Below are 23,346 nucleotides of genomic sequence, written 5' to 3' on the forward strand. Positions count from 1 at the left end.
TAGGGTTGGAAGGGGCCTACAAGGCCATCGAGTCCAACCCCCTGCTCAAGGCAGGAATCCAAGTCAGAGCATCCCTGACAAATGGCTGTCCAGCCTCGTCTTGAAGGCCTCCAGTGTGGGAGAGCCCACCACCTCCCCAGGTAATTGGTTCCATTGTCGTATTGCTTTTACAGTCAGGAAGTTTTTCCTGATGTTCAGCCGGAATCTGGCTTCCTGTAACTTGAGCCAATTATTCCATGTCCTGCACTCTGGGATGATCAAGAAGAGATCCTGGCCTTCTTCTCTGTGACAACCTTTCAAGTACTTGAAGAGTGCTATCATATCTCCCCTCAGTCTTCTCAAGGCTAAACATGCCCAGTTCTTTCAGTCTCTCTTCATAGGGCTTTGTTTCCAGTCCCCTGATCATCTTTGTTGCCCTCCTCTGAACCCTCTCCAGTTTGTCTGCATCCTTCTTAAAGTGTGGTGCCCAGAACTGGACACAGTACTCCAGATGAGGCCTAACCAGTGCTGAGTAGAGGGGAACTAGTACTTCCCGGGATTTGGAAGCGATTCTTCTATGAATGCAGCCCAGACTCTCAGCCCAACCCACCTCACAGGGTTGCTGTTGTGAGGATAAAATGGAGGAGGAGGATTATGTATGCCGCCTTGAGTTCCTTGGAGGAAAAAAGGCAGAATATAAATGTAATTTAATAATGTAAAAGAGCATTGGCCTTCTTTGCAGCCACATCACATTGTTGGCTCATATTCAGCTTGTGATCGACAACAATTCCAAGATCCTTCTCGCTTGTAGTGTTGCTGAGCCACGTATCCCCCATCTTGTAACTATGCATTTGGTTTCTTTTTCCTAGGTGCAGAACTTGGCATTTGTCCCTATTAAATGTCATTCTGTTGTTTTCTGCCCAGCGCTCCAGTCTATCCAGATCACTTTGAATTTTGTTTCTGTCTTCCAAAGTATTAGCTATCCCTCCCAATTTCGTGTCACCTGCAAATTTGATCAGCATTCCCTGCACCTCCTCCTCCAAGTCATTAATAAAAATGTTGAAGAGCACTGGGCCCAGGACTGAGCCCTGCAGTACCCCACTCGTTACCTCTCCCCAGTTTGAGAAGGTCCCATTGATAAGCACTCTTTGAGTCCGACTCTGTAGCCGACTGTGGATCCACCGGATCGTTGTTTCATCTAGCCCACTTTGAGCTAGTTTGCTCATCAGGATATCATGGGGCACTTTGTCGAAAGCTTTGCTGAAGTCAAGGTATATGATGTCTACAGCATTCCCACAGTCTACAAGGGAGGTTACTTGATCAAAAAATGAGATCAGATTTGTCTGGCAGGACTTGTTTTTGACAAATCCATGTTGGCTTCGAGTAATCACGGCATTGTTGTCAAGGTGCTTCCAGATGCATTGCTTTATCAACTGCTCCAGAATTTTCCCAGGGATTGATGTCAGACTGACTGGTCTGTAGTTCCCAGGTTCCTCCTTTTTACCCTTTTTGAAGATAGGGACAACGTTAGCCCTCCTCCAGTCATCTGGCACTTCCCCCGTCCTCCATGATTTCTCAAAGAGAATAGACAGCGGTTCTGAGAATTCTTCTGCCAGTTCCTTTATGACTCTAGGATGCAGTTCATCTGGCCCTGGAGATTTGAACTCATTCAAAGTCATTAGGTGTTCCTTGACCATATGCCTGTCAATCTCCAGCTGCAAGCCTGCCCCTTCAGCCTGTACTTCGCCTTTGCCAGGGGGGTCATAGACCCTCTATTGGGAGAAGACTGAGCCAAAGTAGGCATTGAGCACCTCTGCCTTTTCTTTGTCATCTGTTACCGTTTTGCCATCCTTATTTAATAGCTGAACCACCATTTCTTTCCTCTGCCTTTTACTATGCACGTAGCTGAAGAAAGCCTTTTTGTTGTTTTTAACATCCCTTGCTAACCTCAGCTCATTCTCAGCTTTAGCCTTCCTGACGCCATCCCTGCAATTCTGTGCTATCTGCCTGTACTCTTCCTTTGTTACTTGGCCCTCTATCCACTTCCTATATGTGTCCTTTTTTGTTTTCAGGTCATCCCTAAGCTTTTTGTGAAGCCACATTGGCTTCTTCTGTTGTCTTCCACCTTTTCTTCTTGTTGGAATTGCTTGTGATGGTGCCTTGAGAATTTCCTTTTTTAAAAGCTCCCACGCATCTTGGACTCCTTTTCTCGCTAGCATCGCTTGCCGTGGGACCTTACTGATCATTGTTCTGAGTTTATGAAAATCAGCTTTCCTAAAATCCAGGGTACGCGTTTGACTGCACTCTGCTTTTGCTTCCCTTAGAACCAAGAACTCAAGTACAACATGGTCGCTTTCCCCCAGAGTTCCTGTAACTGCTACTTTATCCACTAAGTCATCTCTGTTGCTTAGGATCAAGTCAAGGATAGCCGATCCTCTAGTTCCTTCCTCTACTTTCTGTAGGAGGAAGTTATCTGCCACACAAGTCAGGAATTTCCTGGAGAGGCCATGTTTTGCAGAATTTGTCTCCCAACAAATATCGGGGCAATTGAAGTCCCCCATTACTACTACATCATGCTTCCTTAAAACATTGGCTATTTGCTTTTCAAAAGTTTCATCCTTGTCTTCTCCTTGATTGGGTGGCCAGTAGTAGACTCCGACCACCAGGTTCCTTTTATTCTTTGCTCCATTTATTTCAACCCAGATGCTGTCGATGGGGCTACCAAGCTCCTCCTCCTGTATTTCTGTGCAGAGATATGTATTTTTCACATACAGTGCAACCCCACCTCCCTTTCTGTTCCTCCTGTTCTTTTTGAACAAGTTATATCCTTCAATTGCTGTATTCCAGTCATGAGAGTCATCCCACCAAGTCTCAGTTATACCTATCAGGTCATAATTTCCCTCTTGTATTAAGAGTTCAAGTTCGTTCTGTTTGTTTCCCATACTCTGGGCATTAGTATATAGACATCGAAGACCATGTGCGTCATGGTCTGGCTTTCTTCCTACATGTGTCTGAAGACTATTATTGGGCGCTATCAGAGCTGTTCTCTCCATTGCAGTGCATGCGCCTATGTCCATTGTTACCCCCAACATTACATCTCCCTTTCCCGTAGGATTCAGTTTAAAGCCCTCCTGATGAAGTTCTTCATGCTGTGGCCAAACACATTCTTCCCATCCTTTGTGAGGTGCAACCCATCCCTAGCCAACAGCCCATCTTCCAGGAAGTATAACCTGTGGTCCCAGAATCCAAATCTCTCTCGTCGGCACCACCTTTGTAGCCAATCATTCACCCGGAGTATTTTTCGTTCCCTTTCTATCCCTCTTCTAACTACTGGAAGGATGGATGAGAAAACTATCTGGGCTCCAAAGTTCTTGAGTTTCCTTCCCAAAGCTTGAAAGTCTGACGTGATCTCTTCGTAGCTCCTCTTGGCGGTATCATTTGCTCCCACATGGATGAGAAGAAAGGGATACCTGTCAGTGGGCTTTATGAGTGCAGGCAACCCTTCAGTCACGTCTCTAATCTGTCCTCCCGGGAGACAACATACCTGGCGAGTCCATGGGTCTTCGTGACATACTTGGGTCTCAATCCCACGCAGCAAGGAGTCTCCCACTACTACCACTCTTCTTCTTCTTGTAGGCCTGGGTTTCATTGCCACTGTTTGACTGACCTTTAGCCTCTTGCTCACTCTCATGCAGGTTCCCCTGTGATTCTTCCTCTGCAGGCTGTCCTCCAGTCTCATCTGCAAGTACCTGGAATCGGTTCCACAGCTCCACTGCTTCCACTGGTGCAGAGTGGCGTCTAGTTCTTCTTCTTCTAACTGTCACCCTTTTCCAAGGAGTATCCTCTATACCATTTTTCTTCACCTCAGCATTTCCCACTGCCTCATCTTGCTGTTGCTCTTCAAGCTTCTGGTCTGCCCTTTGCTGCTGTAGTTCCCCCATTCTGTCCAAGAACTCTTTGTGTTCTCTTATTCCCCGGAGGGTCGACAGTCGCCGCTCCAGTCCATTTACTTTTTCCTCCAGCAGCGTGATCAACTTGCACTTGTTGCAGGTGTAGGCCATGTTGTTCTCAGGCAAGAAAACAAACATTGCACACACCTTGCAGGTCACCACCACTGGAGAGTCTTGTCCTTCTATAGCCTCTTTTTCCTTTTTGTGTCTAGCTTTGTGATTGTTCTAGACTAGCCTGTGCCTGCTCCTCTACTCAGTAGAAGTTAAAAGCAGAGTCCCACTGGTGTGAAAGTGTGTGTTACAAGACAAATAAATGGAAAAAAGTTAGTTAAAATAAAAAATAAAAATAATTAAAAAAAATGTTAGGGGCCTCCCCCTTGACCTCCCCTGCCGAACTCCTCTGGCCAACTCCTGTTTTCTTCCCCTGTCCGCTCGCTCTGTTTGCTTGCTCTCTGGGAGCTTGCCTGCTTCTGTAGTCCCTGGACCAGCTGGAGTAGCTTGCTCTGCTCTGCTCTGCTCAGCTGGGAGGCGGGAAACAGACTGAAGCTTCCCGCCCAGTCAGCTGCTGGGAGTACTCAGGCCACACCCCTCCAATTCAGTTGGAGCTCTCAGAAGCACCTGGTGAGCTCACAGCCAATCAGAAGGATAAAGGGCAGCCCCCTGGGCTTCCTGCAACCCACTTACCTCTTAGCCTCTTGTCTCCTTTGTCTCCTTTGTCTCTTCAACCACTGCAACTCCCCTGGCCAACTCCTGTTTGCTCCCCCTGTTCGCTCGCTCTGTTCGCTCGCTCTCTGGGAGCTTGCCTGCTTCTGTAGTCCCTGGACCAGCTGGAGCAGCTTGCTCTGCTCTGCTCAGCTGGGAGGCGGGAAACAGACTATGTGGGAGGAGCTGGCCCTTTAAATATCGTGGCCCAACCCATTTATTACTTTGATGATGACTACTAGCACTTTGAATTGTGATTGGAAACACTAGAGAGGCTAATGAGGATTGAATAAAATTAGAGTAATATGTTCCAAAAAGCAAGCTCTAGTCAGTAGTCTGGCAGCAGTATGTTGCATCAGCTGAAGCTTCCAAAACACTTTTCAAAGGCAGGCCCTCTCTCTCTGGGATGGAATGGTTCCTTCCCACTCCAGTATCTTCCTCAGGATTGCAGGGGAAGTGATGACATCATTTACACAGGTTCTTCTACATAGATATTACTCAAAGCTGCATAGGACAAGGCCTTAGAGCAAGGTGCCCTATGCCGTTGAGATAGCAACATGAATTGGGCTAACGTTTCTTGCCGTCCAGTAAAGTGCTGATACTCTTAAGGGATGGCTTAAAATTAATTTTGTGTTTATAGGATGGTTCAGTGCAACACTATGGAAGACAGGGATTGTATGTTGAATGAAGCCTTGGCCAGAAAATTAGCCATACCTACCTAGCTTAGGTAGCACATAAGCAAAGACATCCCCTCTCCTCCTCCCACTGCAGCCTTTCAAAAAGCATGTCTGGAGGGTTTGGGGATGGAGCAGGGTGGGGAAGGGCCCAAAAAACAGGAGGTGCCTTGCATTAAGTTTAATCTGCCCGTGCTAGGTTAATCTGCCAGATTTTGGACACTCTCCCCTCCCACTTCCCACTGCAGCCACATCCCACAGTGTTTTGGAGATCCCCCAACCCTCTAGAGAGGCTTTCCAGGGGAGGAGAGGCTTTTCATTGGGGAGGAAAGGATAGTAGTAGGATAGTCCACTTCCTTCGACTTCCTTCCATTCTTAGGATCCAAGCCTCTGTCTCTAAAATCTTAATTTTCAAGGAGATGGTGCTGATGTGAATTATTGCTATATATTTTTTGCTTTTAAACAGTATGTTATACTGTCTGAATAATGGTTTGAAATGCTTTGGGCTCAGTAAAACATTTCTCTTGTATGCCTGGAGGCCTTGTTCCTTCCTTTTCCCACCCCATGCAATTGTTGCTTTCCCGCTTTTTCTTTCATGCCTGCTCATAATGCACGGAAGACCATTTATGATAAACTGTACCGTTTTCCCATGTTTGTCATGACTAAAGGTTTTAAGCAAATAAATTTGATGTGACTTCATATGCTGCTTTCTTATGAACTGATATGCATTAATGAGAACCTGTGGCAAATTCTGTTTTGCCCTATTTGCTGAGTCCATAATGTTTAGGTTAGTGCATGCTCATACTAGCCACTAGTATGACTTTTAGTATAACATTTTTGGCATATTGATTACATCCTTTCAGCTGTATAATTAAAACCCAGAGGCAATAGGACAATTAAAAAAAAACACCCTATATTTTATGAACAGATACTGTTCATAGTTCATAATAATTCTTATATAAAGATCTTTCATAACTCTGTTTTTGTTCTTTATTGCCTGGAATATATCTTGATAGAAGAATGAATTCCTTGCAGTGGTAAAATATCCATTTTAAAAAACAGAAACACTACTTTGGAAAACAAAATAGCTTAAAAATAAACAAAATAGTTTTCTACACAATGTTTGGATCAAATCTCCCTCCTTTCACACAGTGACTGGGTTTGCACAACACGATAAGCCACAGTGGGTTTGAGCCTTGTTAGTGTCAGCATGGCTTATCATAATGTCTGAACCCAATGTGAACGGTTCAGCGTGGGTTGATATTTGCAAACAAGCCACCCTGAGAACCCATGGCTTATACTAGGGTTGCTGAGGGTGGCTTGTTCTTAGGGTAACTTGTTGTGATGTCCAGACCCGGCAGTGCAGTTTGTCCAAAGTGGCTACAGAGCTGCTTGGCAAGAGCGACAAATAAGCCCATGCCGCTCTTTGTAATCTTGCCAGTGCCACCTCCAGGCTCCCTCCTCTCTCACCAGTTATTGCCCTTCCACCAATGCGGAAACAGCACTTTGGAAGGACTGTCACTCGTGAAAGACCTGGGGCGGGGGGAATAATTAAAAAATCTTGACTTCATTTGCACACTTCTGAGGCACCAAAAAGAAAAAAACTGGCAAATGAAATAAGTGCTCTGAAAAGGAGTAGTGATCAGAGCAGGGAGGGGGGCCAGGAAAGTTTCCTGCTGTAGACAAAATGGGGTGCCATGCGAAGAACATTAGGATACATATGAGAAACTGGCTAGAGGACTGAGGGTGAAAGAAGCCGTGTGCCCGATCATCTGTTGGGAGTAACGGGGGTTGGCGAGTGAACAACCAGCCTTCGGTGGCTTATCCTCCAGAGTGGCTTAGCGTGATGTGCAAACCTGCTCATTAGCCGTAGGATATTCATACTAACCTAGTGCTGTTGCAAAACTACATCCTTAACTTGAAATTAAGTCATTAGTAAAAAAAGAAGAAAAGGGAATAAATACTTTGTTCTTCTTCATGGTCTCTGTGCAACACACATAAGGGCTCTGCACCTGTGCTGAGCCTTGTTTGGGAAACTTAAGCTGAGGAACATGTTTGGTGGGAACTCTCCCCCACCGTCCACTGCACATCTCCCAGCAAGTTCCCGCCCGTTCCCTCAGCTCTCTTTCGACCACCTAACCAGTTGCCTCTATGGGATCTTGGTTTGTAATTAGAGAACGTTTTAGTGCTTCGCACTACTGCTGAGAAGTTTGTTCTTTCTTCTTCTGCTTATTTTAATTTTTTTCTTCATTACAAAAAAAAGTTTAATTTCATTGTTTTTTCTTCATCATTCATGACAAGCCATGGCTGTGGCCTTTGCAGAGTATGGCCTCAAAGGATCCATTTTGTAAATGCGTAAAATGTGGGAGCAAGTTACCTCCAACTGATCCTCACTCACTCTGCCATTTTTGTTTGGGAGAGGCACATCTTCCTGGGGCTTGTTTGCTCTGCCAATCCTTTACCAAGCAAGCGAGGAGAACTCAGTCAGATAGACTGAAAGTAAGAGCCTTACTGGCAGTGGATTCTAAAAAACAACCAACTTTTGTGTAACCGAGAAGACAGCAACCACTATGTCTTCATCCAAACCCTCCTCCCTGTAGTCTTCGGCCCCTGTTGAGGACCGAGTAGACCCACCTATTCTAGGGCACTCACTAACACTATTAGCCAAGAAGTTTTCTAAAAAAGCTAAAAATACAAGGTCTGGATCAGAAAGCTTGAAAAAGAAACATAAACATGTTAATAAACCTTCAAAAACAAAGGTTCCAATACCACTGTTACTGAACTCTCCAATTCAAATGATACCAAGTGTCCCTGTACAGGAGCCAGTGTCTACAGCTTCAGAGGCCAAAATTGTTGCATTGTCTTTGTCCCCAACATCTCCTCAGGATCGAGGAATCTCTCCAACTCAAGGTTAGCCTCCCTCTCCTACGCTGGACGATACGTCTTGAAATTGAGACCAAAGGTTTTCACTAGCTCTGGATCGACAGCCTCATTCTCCGTTTGTAGAGCTTAGACCAAGACATCAATTTCATTCCCCCGAGTCCCTCAGATTGCTGAATGCAGACCATTGGTACAGTCACCAATACAGAGAAAGGTCTTGATCTCCACATCGGGACTGGGGTCAATGCTTTGAATGGTCTTTCCTACCTCAGAGTCATTATACCCTTGATGACTGGTGTTGTTCTTGGGATCGAGAACATTATTATGATCACACCAGATACCTTGGAGCAACCTCTCCTCGGTACCAGCCTTGTCCATCAGCGACTTTACCTTGCCCTCCGACAGTGGATGAATTTCTTCCACCTCCACCTGTACCTCCTTGCTCATCATCTTTAATAAGGAGCCAACTGGCATCGAGGAACAAATCACCTCAGTTACAGTTACCAGATCGTCCATTACCATCTTCTCCCAATGTACCAGCAGACCCTACGTCAGTTCCAGTGCACAGACCACCACTGCCTCAGAATTCGACTAATGACTACCAGGCCAGTTCATCATTGGATTTGTCCATACCTCCTTCCATCTTATCTCCAGATGATGTTGCTGGAAACTAAGAGGCAGCATCACCCTCTGAGGACATGTTCCCTTTCTCATAGTAGGTCAGTAGAATGGCTCAGTCTCTGGGATTGATGTTCAACAACCGGAACAACACATTCAAGATCCAGTTTTTGATATTGTCATATGGAATCATCAAAACCAGTGGCAGTTCCTTTTTTCCCAACTCTTCTTCAAATGATCCAACAGTTGTGGAAGGCCCTGGCTTCAATGGCATGCACTTCAAAAAGGCTGGCGTTCTTGTACCGACAGCCTTTTCATATTCACATCCACGTCCAAATTCCAAAATTGTTCAGTCAGTGCAAGGCTGATCACAGAAGGTCCGTGCATCACCTGTGGACAAAGAAGGAAGAAGAGGCTCTCTTGATTCAACAGATGCACTCGTCAGCTGCTCTTGGATTACGTGTTGCTAACTATCAGATCTTAATGGCCCACTACCAGCTTTTCCTCTGGGAAAAAATGGACTCAGTTTGTGCATATCTCCCAGATGACCAAAGAGACCTGACCAGAGTTTTTCAAGTGGAAACTGCCAAACCTTTGAGACAGCAGTTTAATAGCTCCTGTCACAAAGCCGACTGCAGCACGAAATCCATGGTTGGAGCGATCACATTCAGGAGGCATGCCTGGTTACGATTTGCCACCCTGACTCCTGAGGCTCATTCCAGGATAGAGGAGCTGCCATTTGATGGAGAGGGTCTGTTCAGTGCCAAAACAGATGAACAGATGGACTCTGTCCAAAATGCAAAAACAGCTGCCAGAAAAATGGGTCTGGAGTTTCAACACCAGCAACAACCCTACAAACTTCGCAAGTGGTTCCATCAACAGCAACCATACGGTACCAGCCATCCCAAGAACAGGGGAAGCAAACTCCCTCTTCTAAATACCGCCAGGGATATGAGAGGAATGACCCTTCATCCAAGTGTCAGCTTTGACTTCCTGATACTCACCATATACAGTCTCCCCATTTTATTCCTTCACCACTTGAACCAGAAAGGGTTGAAGCTTTCATCCATAAGGGTTTATTTAGCAGCCCTCTTGTCTTATAGAGGGCAAGTACAATGGTTTTCACTCTTTACACACCCCATTACATCAGTTTTTGCATGGGTTAAAGAATTTGGCACCTCCAGGGAGAACTGAGATGCCTCAGTGGAGCCTCTCTGTTGGCTTGCATGCTCTGCTCTCAAAAGCCTTCGAGCCTATGGCTGACACAGACCTTCGTCTGTTATCATGGGAAGTTGCCTTTTTTGTTGCTATCACTTCCTCCAGGCATGTTAGGGAAATTTGTTTTCTAAGAGTGGATCATCCCTATCTGATATTCCACAAAGACAAAGTTGATCTGAGATCAGACATTGACTTTTTACCAAAGGTGGTCTCAGATTTATATGTCAACCAGTCTATTTCACTGCCAGCATTTTTCCCCAGAGCCGTCTTCTGAACTGGAGAGGAAGCTGTATGTTCTTGATGTGAAAAGGTTATTGGCTTTTTATAAATCAAGAACAGCATCCTTTTGTAAAATACGGCGACTTTTCACTTGTTACAGGGGCCCTAAGAAGGATCTTCCTGTGTCATCTCAAAGGCTAGCCTCATAGATTGTATGACCAATTGGTGTAGCTCGTGAGCTCTCAGGCTTTGAGTGCCCATCTCACATCCATGCTCATTTGACATGAGGGGTTGCCACATCTAAAGCCTTTGGCAAAGATGTTCCATTGTGAGACTCGTGTAAAGCGGCAATATGGTTGAAACCCTTGACATTTGTAAAGCACTACAAACTGGATGCCAAGGCACATTCAGACTGTGCCTTTGGGCAAGCCATGCCGTCATCAATCTTATAGTGAGACACCTACCCACCTCTGGTAAGTGATCTTGTTAATCGCCCATATGTGTGATGCACAGAGACCATGAAGAAGAAAGGCAGGGTGCTTACCTGAAACTCTAGTTCTTCGAGTGGTCATCTGTGCAAACAACCCACCCACCATCCCCACTTTGGTGTCATTGTCGATTTCGGTGTTCGTATGGAGGTGTGTGTTTTCCCCTTGGATCCAAGGCCAAGCTAGGCAGTCTCAAGGAACTGAGGGAATGGGTGGGAACCCCCTGGGCTATGTGTAGTGGACACTGGGGGAGGGTTCCCGCCAAAAATGTTACCTGGGTTTAGAAGATTCCTGAACAAAGCTCAGCGCAGATGCAGAGCCCATATGTGTGATGCACAGATGACCACTCGAAGAACTACAGTTACAGGTAAGCAGCTTACCTCTACACAGTCCAGATGGGCTCTGTTAACTAAGCACCACTCAAACTAGGCTCTCCAAACATGTACCAAAGTTTTGTGCTAGTTATGTGCCACAAATCCTGAGTTCTGTGCCGCCGCCCACAACTGTGTACTGAGACATCAAAATTTTGGCATATGTTTGGAGGAGATGCTAGTTTGGGGGGTTCATAGTTAATAGAGCTGTCCAGATGAGCTGATCTGGCCTCTTGCTAGCTGAAGGCTTTTACCTTCTATACTGAACAGTGCTGTAGAAGTTTAAAATGTTACATTGTGACTGTATAAATCTGACTAATATAGTAGCCTTCCCCCCACCCTTTGTTTTTTTTAGAGGGTCCTGAAGTTTTGGCAAGCCATCGAAATGGGACAGATGACCCTAAGAATGGATTTCCAGGAGGCAGCGGGCACCCTGAATATATTGCTTATTTTCTGATTCCTGTATTCTTTCTCATGGGACTCCTTGGGATTTTCATCTGCCATATACTAAAGAAAAAAGGTTATCGCTGTAGAACAGAAGCTGAGCAAGAAGAGGAAAAACTTCAAGAAAAGATAGGTAGGCAAGGACTATATTTAAAAGCTTCTGTACTAATATGGGAATGTGTGGACTCCCATTTTATATGCTCGAGTACTTAACCAGCCTTCCTCAACCTGGTACCCTCCAGATATTTTGGAGACCACAACTCCCAGCATTCCTGACCATTGGCCATGCTGGCTCGGTTTGATGGGAGTTGAAGTCCAAAACATTTGGAGGTCACCAGGTTGGGGAAGACTGGCTTTGATCATTGGGACTCTGCCCAGGGAGGCCTAGCTTCAAATCTCTGCCCAGGCATGGAGCCTAACCTACTCCCATGAAGTTCCTTTGAGGATAAAACAGGGTAGTGGTGGAGTAATATATAGGTCATGTAAAAGTTAGAGTTTAGCTATTACTGGGGTGACCAAAGTTCAAATCCCCATTCAGCCCTGAAGATCATTGGGTGTGGCCTTGGGCCAGTCTCTTTCTCTCGGCTTAATCTACTTCACAGGGTTGTTGCAGGGATAAAACAGGTGCAGATAAAACTGCACCACTAGCACTTCTTTTACTGTGGTGGTGGTAAAACTGGCAGTGGCAGAGTCATGAGACTGCAAGCACATTGGGGGCTGTATGTGGGCCACAGATTGTGCACCCCTGCCTTAGAGGAAGGGGGGATCACTTGATGACAGAGCTCCTGTGCCTTCAGTCACTGTGTAGAAGAGGAGAATTCAGCATACAGGGCTGCATCTGATCACCTGTCCCATTGCAGGATATAGTAGCCAGTCCAGGTTAAACTCTGCTTACCTACCTTTTCACTCTTGCTGCCTGCTGATGCTTGCTTTGGACCCAGGAAGCTCCTAGGTCTAAAGGAAACAGTGGCTGGAAATCTATTCCTGTGCTCAGCTGCACTTTCCGGGAAGCCAAGCACAGCAAAAATTTCCCACTGCCATTTCTTTGGGGTGGGGGTGGGGTGATCCTAATTTTGGGGCTACATCAGGTTGTGCGTGGGGCAAGGAAGATGAACAATGCCACATCCATAGTTTGACATCTGGCCAGGGCAGAGATGGCTCTCCTGATCCCTTAAGTGTTGTTCAGGAAGGGAAAGCATGCTGATGGATCATGGCCTTTGTCTTGCCCAGCCCAGCCTGTCTGCTTCCCAGGGCAAATTTCCCTGCTGGGTTTCAGATCCTAGTTATCATTACCTTTAATCGTGTTTAAGGTTGGTGCGGATATAATCCTGGCTTGGGGATGGGGGTGGGAATTTGCCCTGGAAAATGGTGGGGAAACAGCAGGCACGTTCTTGATTTGCTCCTGCTCCCTTAAGCCATGGTTAAGGGGTTAGAAGATGGTGTTGGCCTTTAGTGTTGGTAGTCCTGGTTCTTTCTCTAGCCATGCGTGCAGTTGGTTCAGCACTATAGCACCGAGGAGGCTACACATGTGTCTTTCCTCAAGGTCCCAGCTGCACTTGTAGAGGCTAATCTTGGGCACACTGGGATTTTTGAGAACCTGCCCTTGTAGCCTGGATTTGGATACAGCTGTCCAGAGCATTGGACTAGCTCTGGAAAAATTCCAGAGGCTTGGGGCAAATAAAGAAGTTATGTGCTGCGCACACTGTGCATCTGTCTTTAGTTCTGAATGTAATACGTGTGGAAATTCGGCTTGCTTTCGGACTAGAACTCTGCTCTTTGAAAGTGTTTCTAATATTTACAAAGAAGATAATTGCTTCATATAGTATTTTTGTGGAATTCTGTTATCGTATAACTTCTTTCCTGTGTATATCTGACTTTCCAAGAATATAGAAGGATTGTCAAATTCTACTTTTTATTCTCAGAGTTGAATGACAGTACAAATGATAATGGTGACACCGTGGGAAAGATCGTTGACTACATTATGAAAAACGAAGGTTTGTGTGTTGCTGTTTTTTAAATGAACATACAGATCTAATTGCTGGAAATTTTAATCCTTTGCAACTCCTTTGGAACTGTATTGAGAGCTTTTAAGGCATTCATTCTAGCTCTTAATTCATGACATACATGCTATTTTTCACTGTCATGTATGAGAACAGAAACTTACTTTTGCAAATCCATTGTGCTTCCACAAAAGTTTGCATAGGTATAGATGGTTACAAGGTCACAATCAAGGGTGTTCCTTGAAGAGTAACTGGAAAATTAAAATCCTATATATACTTATAACAAATTTATTCTCTGAGTGTGGATTCTTATGTAGCCAGAACAGCAGCATCCACGTGCAAGAGGGCAGAAGTACAAACATTTTTAGAGGAAAAAACAGGCGGACCCCCAAAACAGCTCAGTGAGTACTGGACATGCTCAGTGGATTCCAAATGCTGACTGATTGCAGGTGAGGAACATAAAAACAGGGGCATAGGATGGAATTGAGTATTCTGGAAGTGGGCATGGCTGCCTGCCTGCCTGGAACTCTGAACAGGAGCACTGTACATCGCAACACTTTGTTGCAGGACCCACTTACTCTTTTGAATTGTGAGTACAAAGTTCAAGACTTTAAACTTCCAAAGACATAAGACACAAATCTAGGGATCAGTTTAATGTTAGCCTTTTGCAAATACAAAAATGACCAGTCTGCACTGAGTCACAGTAGTTGTCTTGTGGTCCACTCTGATTGATGGTGTGAATTGTTGTTTTGGTATTTCAGTGGCATCCACAGCCATTTAGATGATTTTTTATGTTGGGCTGGACCGTTTCTGGTTTTAATGCAGGACTGCACAATTTGTGACACCTCAAGCCAAAAGCAAGAACAAGTAGTACAATAAACCTCACAACCTGATTTCTGATCACCCACTGTACTGGGGCACTGCAGTCATTCAAATGTAACGAAAAAGAACATAGTACAGTCCTCGCTAGACCAGGGGTCCCCAACCTTTTTTGATCTGTAGGCACATTTGGGAATTTGAGAAACTGCTGTGGGCACCACCACAAAATGCCTAATCAGCAGACTATCGCTTTGGCATCTGCCTCTGATGTCTGTGGATCTTAGGCTGCATCTTATTCAGCAAGAACTTTTGTTTCATGTCTATTGGATACTACAGTGTCTCTTTAATAAGCGATTGTCTAATTGGGCTAATTGCTGGCAGTCTTCTTTCAAACATGTTTTGGCAATGTTCAGTAGTTCCTTTTTGCGGCGGGAGGTTATTTCACAGATAAATTTTGTACTGGAACAGTCTTTAACATTCACTGATGTTCATGCTGTTTTAAATTATTTACCTGCTTCATAGAAATCAACAAATGGTCAGTGTAAATGGATTCTTTGCATGCTTTTGATAGCTAAAAGACTGATATTACAGCATTAGAAGGATAAACATTCAGCTCCTGTAATACAATGGATTGAGGACCTTACAACGCTTTCAATATTTGAACAGGTGGCATATAGGCACCACCTTCAAATGGATATTTATCTGCATATTTGGTCCATTTGTCTGCATATTATGTTAAAAAAAAGAAAAAAAATACTTTTTTGCATGTGCCTGTGGCCACTACATTGGGGACCCTTCGCAAACACCATCGGAAATCCCCGTGGGTACCACCTTGGGGACTCCTGCTCTAGACTACCACGTTGGATTAGAGGAGGACTCCATGTGGGAATGTTCCCCCTCTCATAAAAACTGGGCTAGCTTGAAACCAGAATAGCCCCTTGACTTGCTAGCTTTCTCTTAGTAGTTAAATTTGATGTGGAAGACTTTCAAAATGCAATCTGTGCACCAGAATTCTGAACTAGTATGTCCAGGAAGACTGAACAATGTGTAGTTGTTCTGAACACTTGAATATGCTTCAAAGATGCTGGGTAGTACAACTTTCATACTTCAGTTATGTATTGTTCAACTACAGTACAGTTATTGTAATATTATTTGCAGCCCATCCTATGCCTCTCTACAGGAAGGTAATTTCCACTCAGTTCAATAGGACTTCAAGTCAGAAGTGTGTATAGCATTGTACCCAGACACATGTTTCATTATTCAAACAGTTTCTGGGCTAGGAGTAGAACTAATTTTGCTTATGGTTTAATATCTTGCTGCCTGCAAATTTGCTTAACACCAAAATAACCCAACCATGTACAAAGAGATTGAGACCCAAAATGTTAAATATTATAATCCTTGCAGCTAATGCTGATGTGCTGAAGGCCATGGTGACAGATAACTCTGTGTATGATCCAGAAAGGTAAACTCTTTTTTCCATTGTAATGCTTTACCTCTGGTATGGGGAACTGTTCTGGCCCTGGGGAGTGGATTGCCTTCTGGCTGGATGACACCAGGGGGTGGGCCCCTCCTCCTGAAGCCCCTCCCTCAAACCCTGCCTCCTAGCTTCATAGGAGTCCTTTTTTCCATCCTTTCATTCCTGCTCCTGTCTGCACAGAGAAAGTACAATCCCTCCTGAGGATATTGCAAATGGCAATTCGTTTGAAGTTCACTGTTGTTTAGGATTTCCCAAACAGATTGTATTGTGACAGTGAAGTTGTTTTTCAAAGTTTCATGAATTCATGTTAAAGAGGTTGCTGATATCACATGCAGGCCACATTATGCTGGAAATAGCCATATGGCCATACAAAATATCTGCTGAAGTACCTATATATGTAATCGCATCATCAGTATGTATGGTGCCTTACAGAGTAAGATAAGCAAAAAACGGGCCCCTTCTGAGAGGAGCTTAGAATCTAAATTTTGGAAGGGGGGAGACAAGAGGGGGAAGGGAGAGGCAGAAAGATAGTGGCAAGCTAGCGGTTTGCAGGAGCTTGCTGTTTACACCATGGATTGGCTGGTGTCTGTGATGTCAGAAACCCAGTCTCGCCTCCCCCCCCCCCCTTGCTGGTGTTTTGCAGCTCTTTTTATTTTTATAATAGGATATGAACATTTAAATTGTGTGTGTGATTGATTGATTGATTGATTGATTAAAGGGCAGATATGTGGGGGAATGGCATGACTGCCAACTGAACCAGCAGTTGATTCACTGGAACAAATGTGTCTCATTTACATTGCAAAGGAAGAAGCTGGGTTCACCTTGCAAAGTAATTCCTCTTTGATATTTAGATCTCTAATTCACCCTTAGTTTCTTTAGTGGATGAGGACTTAAACTTCACATCTTAAAGGGTTAACCCAAAGATTTTGTGGAAAAGGTGGGTTTTGAAGAAAGAGAGAAAAATGGCACCACATAGATGTTCTGGAGAGCTTTCCAGATGAAAGGAGCTGCAAGGGGGTAAAGGCAGAGGTGTTTAATTCATTAACTGTCATTTCCTCTAACAAATTCTTATTGTATTTTACCCTTAAAAATAGCCCTACTAGTCCAGGCAGTCCAACCACTCCAGGCAGTCCAACGAGTCCAGGTTCTCCTTTGTCACCTGGAGGTCCTCAATCAAAGCATACTTGCCGAGGCCGTCACCTGCATACGGTTGGTGGAATTGCAGGGACAGGTGCTTGTACTCGCTGCAGTCAGAAAAGATGGCATCTGTTCAGTCCAAATAAAAAATCTAGAGAGGCAAGAAGAGCCCGGCCTGGAGAAGTCACAGTGCTGTCTGTGGGGAGGTGCGTCCATCTCATTTCATCTTAGATTGCTTGTTGTGCTCTGTTTTTTCTGTCCTCAGCCAGCTTCCCTTCAAGTGTTGCAGCTGCTGGGCTATATATGAAAACCATCTGGTTGTGGTTGTATGATGTAATTAGCAGGTGATGAAGCTGGTGTAGTAAAGTGGGCTGAAATGTATTTTCCTTACGGATAAAGGGTTTTATGATCTCAGCCAGCCTTCCCCGACATGGAGCCCTCCAGATGTGCTGGACTGCAACTCTCATTATTCCCAGCCAGCCATCGTCAGTGCTGGCTGGGAATGATGGGAGTTGCAGTCCAACACATCTGGAAGGCACCAGGTTGGGGAAGGCTGTCCTACATGTACTGTCGGTTCCCAGCTGTCAGCCATGCTTAGGAACAAAACATTTCACTTGTTACTTCTATGTGATTTCTGAAATAGTACTATTCTTATTTATTTATTTCATTTCTGTAGCGCCCCACAGCTGAAGCTCTCTGGGCGGTTTACAGAAGTTAAAACATTAAATACAATATAACAAGTTTTAAAGTCATTTACATAAAAGCACACAGACAATATACACAAACAGCAGTAGTACTTTAGCTTTGTTAAAATCAGTATAAAATGTATGAAATTAAAGGAAGCATGTCATTTGTACATATGATTTACTTTTATTTAAACACTGCTTAAAATAGGGGCAGAGTCTCCCTTTCAAGCATCAATGGCCAGCTTCTTTGCTGCAGGGCCCTGGGCCTTCTGAGCAAGCTGCACTGGGGCTGAAACGTTTCCCCCTGTCTGTAGTTCTATCCAGGGTGAGTGGGCACACAAACAGAGGTCTCTGGGAAATAAGATTCCCACAAGATTTCTGTGAGAGTGCAGAGGACACAAGGGCATCCCCTCTTGTCATGCAGGCTTTGAAGCTGGGCATTTGGGACTGATGCTCATAACTGATATAGAGAAAAACATAAACATTGGTTGGTGTCTTGAAGGCTAACACATTTATTTGAGTGATGGTAAACTTTATCAGACATAAATAGGTATTGTGTGTGTGTGTAGGTATTGTGTGCGTGTGACAGAGAGAGAGAAGCGCTAAAGGGCAAAAGAAATGGCAAGAGAAGTAAGATCCGGAGTGATCACAGCTGATTTGTTTCCATGGTGATAGACTAATATAGTCACCCTTCTGGAATTTGTCTGTCCAGAGCGGCAATTCTCAAATGTTTTACCTGCTGGGAAACTTTTTTCCACAACGTTTTGTTTGCTGGTAGCTATTGTTTCATGACAGTTCACCGCAATATCTCAGATTGTCTGTCTTATGTCTTTCAATGAGATAAGTCTCCTCGTCACTTCCAATTAAAAAAAAAGATCATTTTGGGATGGAGTGTGTGGATGAATAAGTGAATTCTTTTGGAAAAGCTGAATCCTATTAATAGCTCATTTTTTTCCTCCAGATTTAGAGTCACAAAGGTGGAACACAAATCTGCTTCAAAGGAACGTAGAAACTTGGTGTCTGTCGGTGGCGCAGAAGGTATCAATGGGGAAATGCCGGCCACTCCTGTCAAAGAAGGCTCTAGAGAGGAGCCAGTTAAACCTGCTGTCAAACAGGGCTCAAAAGAACTGCCTTGCACTCCTGTGAAGCAAGAGAACAGAGGGAGATCTGGTTCAGAGTAACAGTTGGGTATAACAAGTTATGGAGTTCATGTGTGAGGTCAGTATATGGTTGTTTTTAATAATAAGGCTTTAAAGTTGTTATAAATCCTTTAAAGACACAAGATCATTGCATTTATTTCAGAATTAAATTATATAAGATGAAGAATCTTACACCTCCTTTAATTAACCTGCAAATGCTGCTTTTTATATGTTTCCTTGTAACTAGGTATTTTAGTATTGTGTGTGTGTATAGATAATGTCCCTTGAAAGAATGAACTTTAAGGGTATGCTGGGGCATGCTGGGAGGTGTAGACCTTTTCTCTGTCTAAACATGCATAGGATTGCACCCTAAGCTACAGAATTTAGATGCTTTGTATAATGATTGGGGTTTTCAGCCAGCATTAATATTACTACTATAGAAAGGAATTGTTGCACAGTGAAAAGTAGCAATTTGTCACTTCTAGTAATGCATATTTTTTCTTTCTCTTCCCTTGCAGATGAACACTTTTAGAGAAAGCACACAAAGACATCTGGAAAAATTCAAAACTGGGACACTAATGTCTCCCCAAAGAGGTATTTGTAAATGCACTATTGTTGTGCATAGTTTCTGTGACTGAATCTCTGCAGGGTTTGGTCCCAGGTATTTAATATTTTTAGTAACTCAGAATGTAATGACATTTTAATAATTTGAAGGCTACTGGGACATATGGTCAGCAGTTTTATATTTAAAATATTATGTGTTTTTACTTCTAATAAAGCAGAATCTAATGAAATCCTTCATGGAATGGACAAATAAAAAATCAGTTTCCCAGAATATGTCTATTGCTATATTGCAATATAAATGTGTCACATTGCATTAGATTTTTAGAGGAGTAAGGTCTGTGTAGAATGGCATGGTAGAGGACCAAAGTTGTGAGCCATGTTTTAAATTTAATTTATTGCTAGAATACCAATGATTGCTACATTAAGCACTGTCTAATTATATTTTCTCTGTATACTTACCATAATTACCATTATCGTGCTCAAAGCAATCTGTACAATTTCTATCAAGCTGTACAGTTTGCCTCTTAAATATATGTACACATGTACGTACATGTACATATGCCAGCACATACAGTCAGTTCATGGGCCTTGATACATGCAGTATTAAATCCTGAAAGACTCTCAAAGCACCTTACTCTACTTTACAGATTTGTAAATCAATGACTATGGAACCAGTTTGTGACATTGTCTTTGTGTGTTGATCTTAAGTTCTTATTGGGAGTTTTTTGGCTGCTGGTGCTTCTCCAGGCAAATTGTGAAAACTAACGCCCTTCTGAGTTCTCTAATTTGGTGCCTCTAGCGGAGAATTTCATAGGTTCATATTGCTGAGTGGCCACTAGACAACTGTAAGAAACACTTTATTCATGACACTAAGTTGGCATTACCCAGAAAAATATAAACTCTGTCAGAGCCAGTTTATTTCCAAAGTAAAAAAGGAGTCTTTTCATGATGGATTTTCAGTCTGTGCATGACTAAATATATAACACACCCAGATCAGGAAGCTGTTTAGTCTTCCAATAAATAAAAGCATCATGTCATTTGAAACCAAGCAAAACTCAGAAGTGTTTGTTCTTGGAGACCTCTTTCCCTACGTTTCTGCATTTTGAATTTAACATAAATTGACCACTCAGGCATATCAAAATAGATGCAGATGAAATTCACTGTGGAAGAACAAAATAGAAATATTCTAATAATACAAAGTGTGAGAGAATATTTAACTGAAACATATTTTGAAAATACTGCACTTTGTCTAAGTCCCAGTTTTTAAAGTTTAAAAGGAAAAACAAGAAACCAACAGCATTTTTTACAATCCAAGTTATGTGGACTTTGAAGAATTGAAATTCTATTGGAATATCAACACTTATTAGTAATAGTTTATGGCTTCAAGTAAAACATGTTGGTTGAATTGTATTCTAAAAAGTACACTAAACTAAACTGGAAGAGCTTGATTAGAAATATATATCCCTCATCCAATATCCATTACATTTAACTAGGGATGGACTGAATGGTGAAGTGTGGGGTGGGGAGCCCTCTTTGCAAATACATGTCTTGGAAAAAGCACCTCTCTGGTGATCTTTAAGGGGAGAAGATGTGAATGGATGAAAACGTTTGCCCACTCAGAGTGAACAGAAGAAGCATTGAAGTGCTCCCTCCAAATTGGATTTCTGATGTTATCAAATAGTCATATTTAACAATGTGGCACCTTAATCATTATATGGTATCATAACGGTTTAGCCCAAATCCAACAAAAGTTAGTCATATTAAAGTCCCATTGAAATTCAATGGGACATGATTGGGATCTGCAGCAAAATGTTGCAGTGGGGAATGCTCCTGTTCCAGTCAGTCAGCCACCTCCACAGTACTCCATTCCATTCCCCCCCAGCCCTGACTTTCCGTGCTTCCCCGCAACAGTCAGCATTTTGTGGCCACTGAGCATGTTCTCATTGGGCTGTTTTGGGGGTTCCACTTTAGGGTTTTTTCTAAAGATGTTTTTGTATTTAGGTGAAGTTTGGGGTTCCCCAAAGCTTGCTGATACCTCCCTGTTGTGCATTGCCATTTTGGCTACATAAGGATCTGCACATACTTCTGAACTCTGGAAGTAGAGGGGATGATAAATTAGTCACAACTAACTTGTCCTATTGACTTCAGTGGGACTTAGGCCCAACTCCTATTCATGCTTATGTGATCCCTGATTGGCTAGAATTGCATAGTGTGAAATCCCCTTTAAATATATTACCAAAATTGCTGCAATTCTAAAATAGGGTTGAAAGAGGAAAGGGCAGTTGGGGACCACAGTCCTACATTTAATAAAGAATATTTTAAAATGCTGTTGTGCTTGTACAAAGACCTACAGGGTGCAAAAAAATGTGAACCCCAATTCTAGCGGCCAATCTACATGCATCTACTAGATGCAGTCCCACATGTACAGAGGAACGCATGGGGTGAGGGGGAACTCGGCATCCAACAGCTCGTGAAGAAAGACTGATTCCAGGCATCCTCCAAATGTATGAGCAGCTGCACCAGAGCAGACTGCACCGCCATCTGTTTGGTGGAGGACTCTTCAAGCATGAATTCATGTATATACAGTCTTCTGCTGTTGACAAAAATCTTTGGATTGTGGAAGTGGTATTTATGTTCTTGAGTAAAAGAGTGTATCGCAACCTGCTTCGGGCACAAGATACTGTATCAGCATGATTGTGTGATATATGGATTGCCATAGTAAAGCATAGAAAAGCTCACTTTTCACATGTGTGTGCATAAAATGTATTTTAACAGTATGGTTTGTATAAATATTTTGTACTACTTGAACAATAAAAATTACAAAATTCCTTTTTTAAACTGTCTTGTTGCTTCCTTTCAAGCCAGAATCCATATTCTTCAGAATCAGAACCAGGAAGCAGGACTGGCCCAAATGTTTGGCAGGGTGAGATGTCCTACTTCAGGCAGCATGTTTTATTTTAGAGTTTTTAAAAACTAATACAACTTTTCAGTTGGAACAGGAAAAAAACAAAACAGAAAGTAAGGTCAAAGCAGTAGCATGTCAAAATAATTCAGACAATTCTGTATATTACGTTTGTCTTGTCAAAATAAATGAGCCTAGAATGGGTGTGGAGTGGCTAAATTCCTGTTAACACAGGAAATGAACAGAAGTTGCACACTGAAAAAGGAGTCCAGTTTAACTACACCTCTAGATAACCTGCAGAACTAGTTAACAGAAAGGATCTAGATCCTTCCAAAATTACATGATTTCCACGTGCACTGAAGAAGAGTACAGTGAGAACATCATGTGCAACTGATTTATATTCTCTGCCATATTATACATATGAGTTACACCTAGGCATGGTGGAGAATTCCGCCACGGATCTCAGTGAGGCCAAATGCCAGGGCATTCAGCCCCCTGAAATCCATGGCAGAATGAAGCCCGCCCTCCCCCCACAAAACGGGCCTGGAACGGAGCCTACCTTTGTCGGCCGTTCCGGTGCGCCTCGACTGGCGTCTGCAGCCGCCATTCGCATCTTTTGAATGGCTGTGATAGGCTATGTAAATACATAGCCTATCACGGCTAACACAGGGACGCCATTTGCGTCCCTGCGGAGGCTGTGATAGGCTACGTAAATATTTATGTAGCCTATCACAGCTAAAAAAGGGAATGCAAATGGCAGCCACCATAGCCGCCGCCGTTTGCGTTCCTTTTTTTTTTTTGCTGTGATAGGCTACGTAAATATTTACATAGCCTATCATAGACCGACGTAGGGACGCAAATGGCGTCCCCTACACAGGACGCCATTTGCGTCCACAGCAGCCTGGCAGCGGCTGGAGGCCCCGCTGCGGGTTGGCCCGGCCGGCAGCTCTGTGGCCTGGCCGCGGAGTGGAGCCAGCCGGGCAGGATTCCAGGGGGGAGGAACGGATTGCCACCCCCCCCGTCGAGGATTCCGGGGGGAGGAACGGATCGCCTCCCCCCACCTGCGGAACCCGGCGGAG

The 23,346-nt window shown here is 43.7% G+C and overlaps 1 protein-coding gene across 1 annotated transcript in view; it reads left to right on the plus strand.

Annotated features, from left to right (window-relative positions):
- RELL1 (RELT like 1) overlaps positions 1-22,201 on the plus strand; it is a 38,824-nt gene extending 16,623 nt beyond the window's left edge. The window contains exons 2-7 of the mRNA XM_084856958.1: positions 11,455-11,676; positions 13,466-13,537; positions 15,767-15,824; positions 16,934-17,182; positions 18,624-18,880; positions 19,320-22,201. Of these exons, the coding sequence (XP_084713084.1) occupies positions 11,455-11,676; positions 13,466-13,537; positions 15,767-15,824; positions 16,934-17,182; positions 18,624-18,843 (821 nt within the window). The 3' untranslated portion in view covers positions 18,844-18,880; positions 19,320-22,201. The remainder of the gene's footprint in view (positions 1-11,454; positions 11,677-13,465; positions 13,538-15,766; positions 15,825-16,933; positions 17,183-18,623; positions 18,881-19,319) is intronic.
- Positions 22,202-23,346: the final 1,145 nt, after the last annotated feature.

This window comes from Heloderma suspectum, chromosome 5 (genome assembly GCF_057233095.1).
Source record: "Heloderma suspectum isolate Gila_16-S chromosome 5, 16-S_ref, whole genome shotgun sequence".
Classification (NCBI taxonomy): Eukaryota; Metazoa; Chordata; class Lepidosauria; order Squamata; family Helodermatidae; genus Heloderma; species Heloderma suspectum.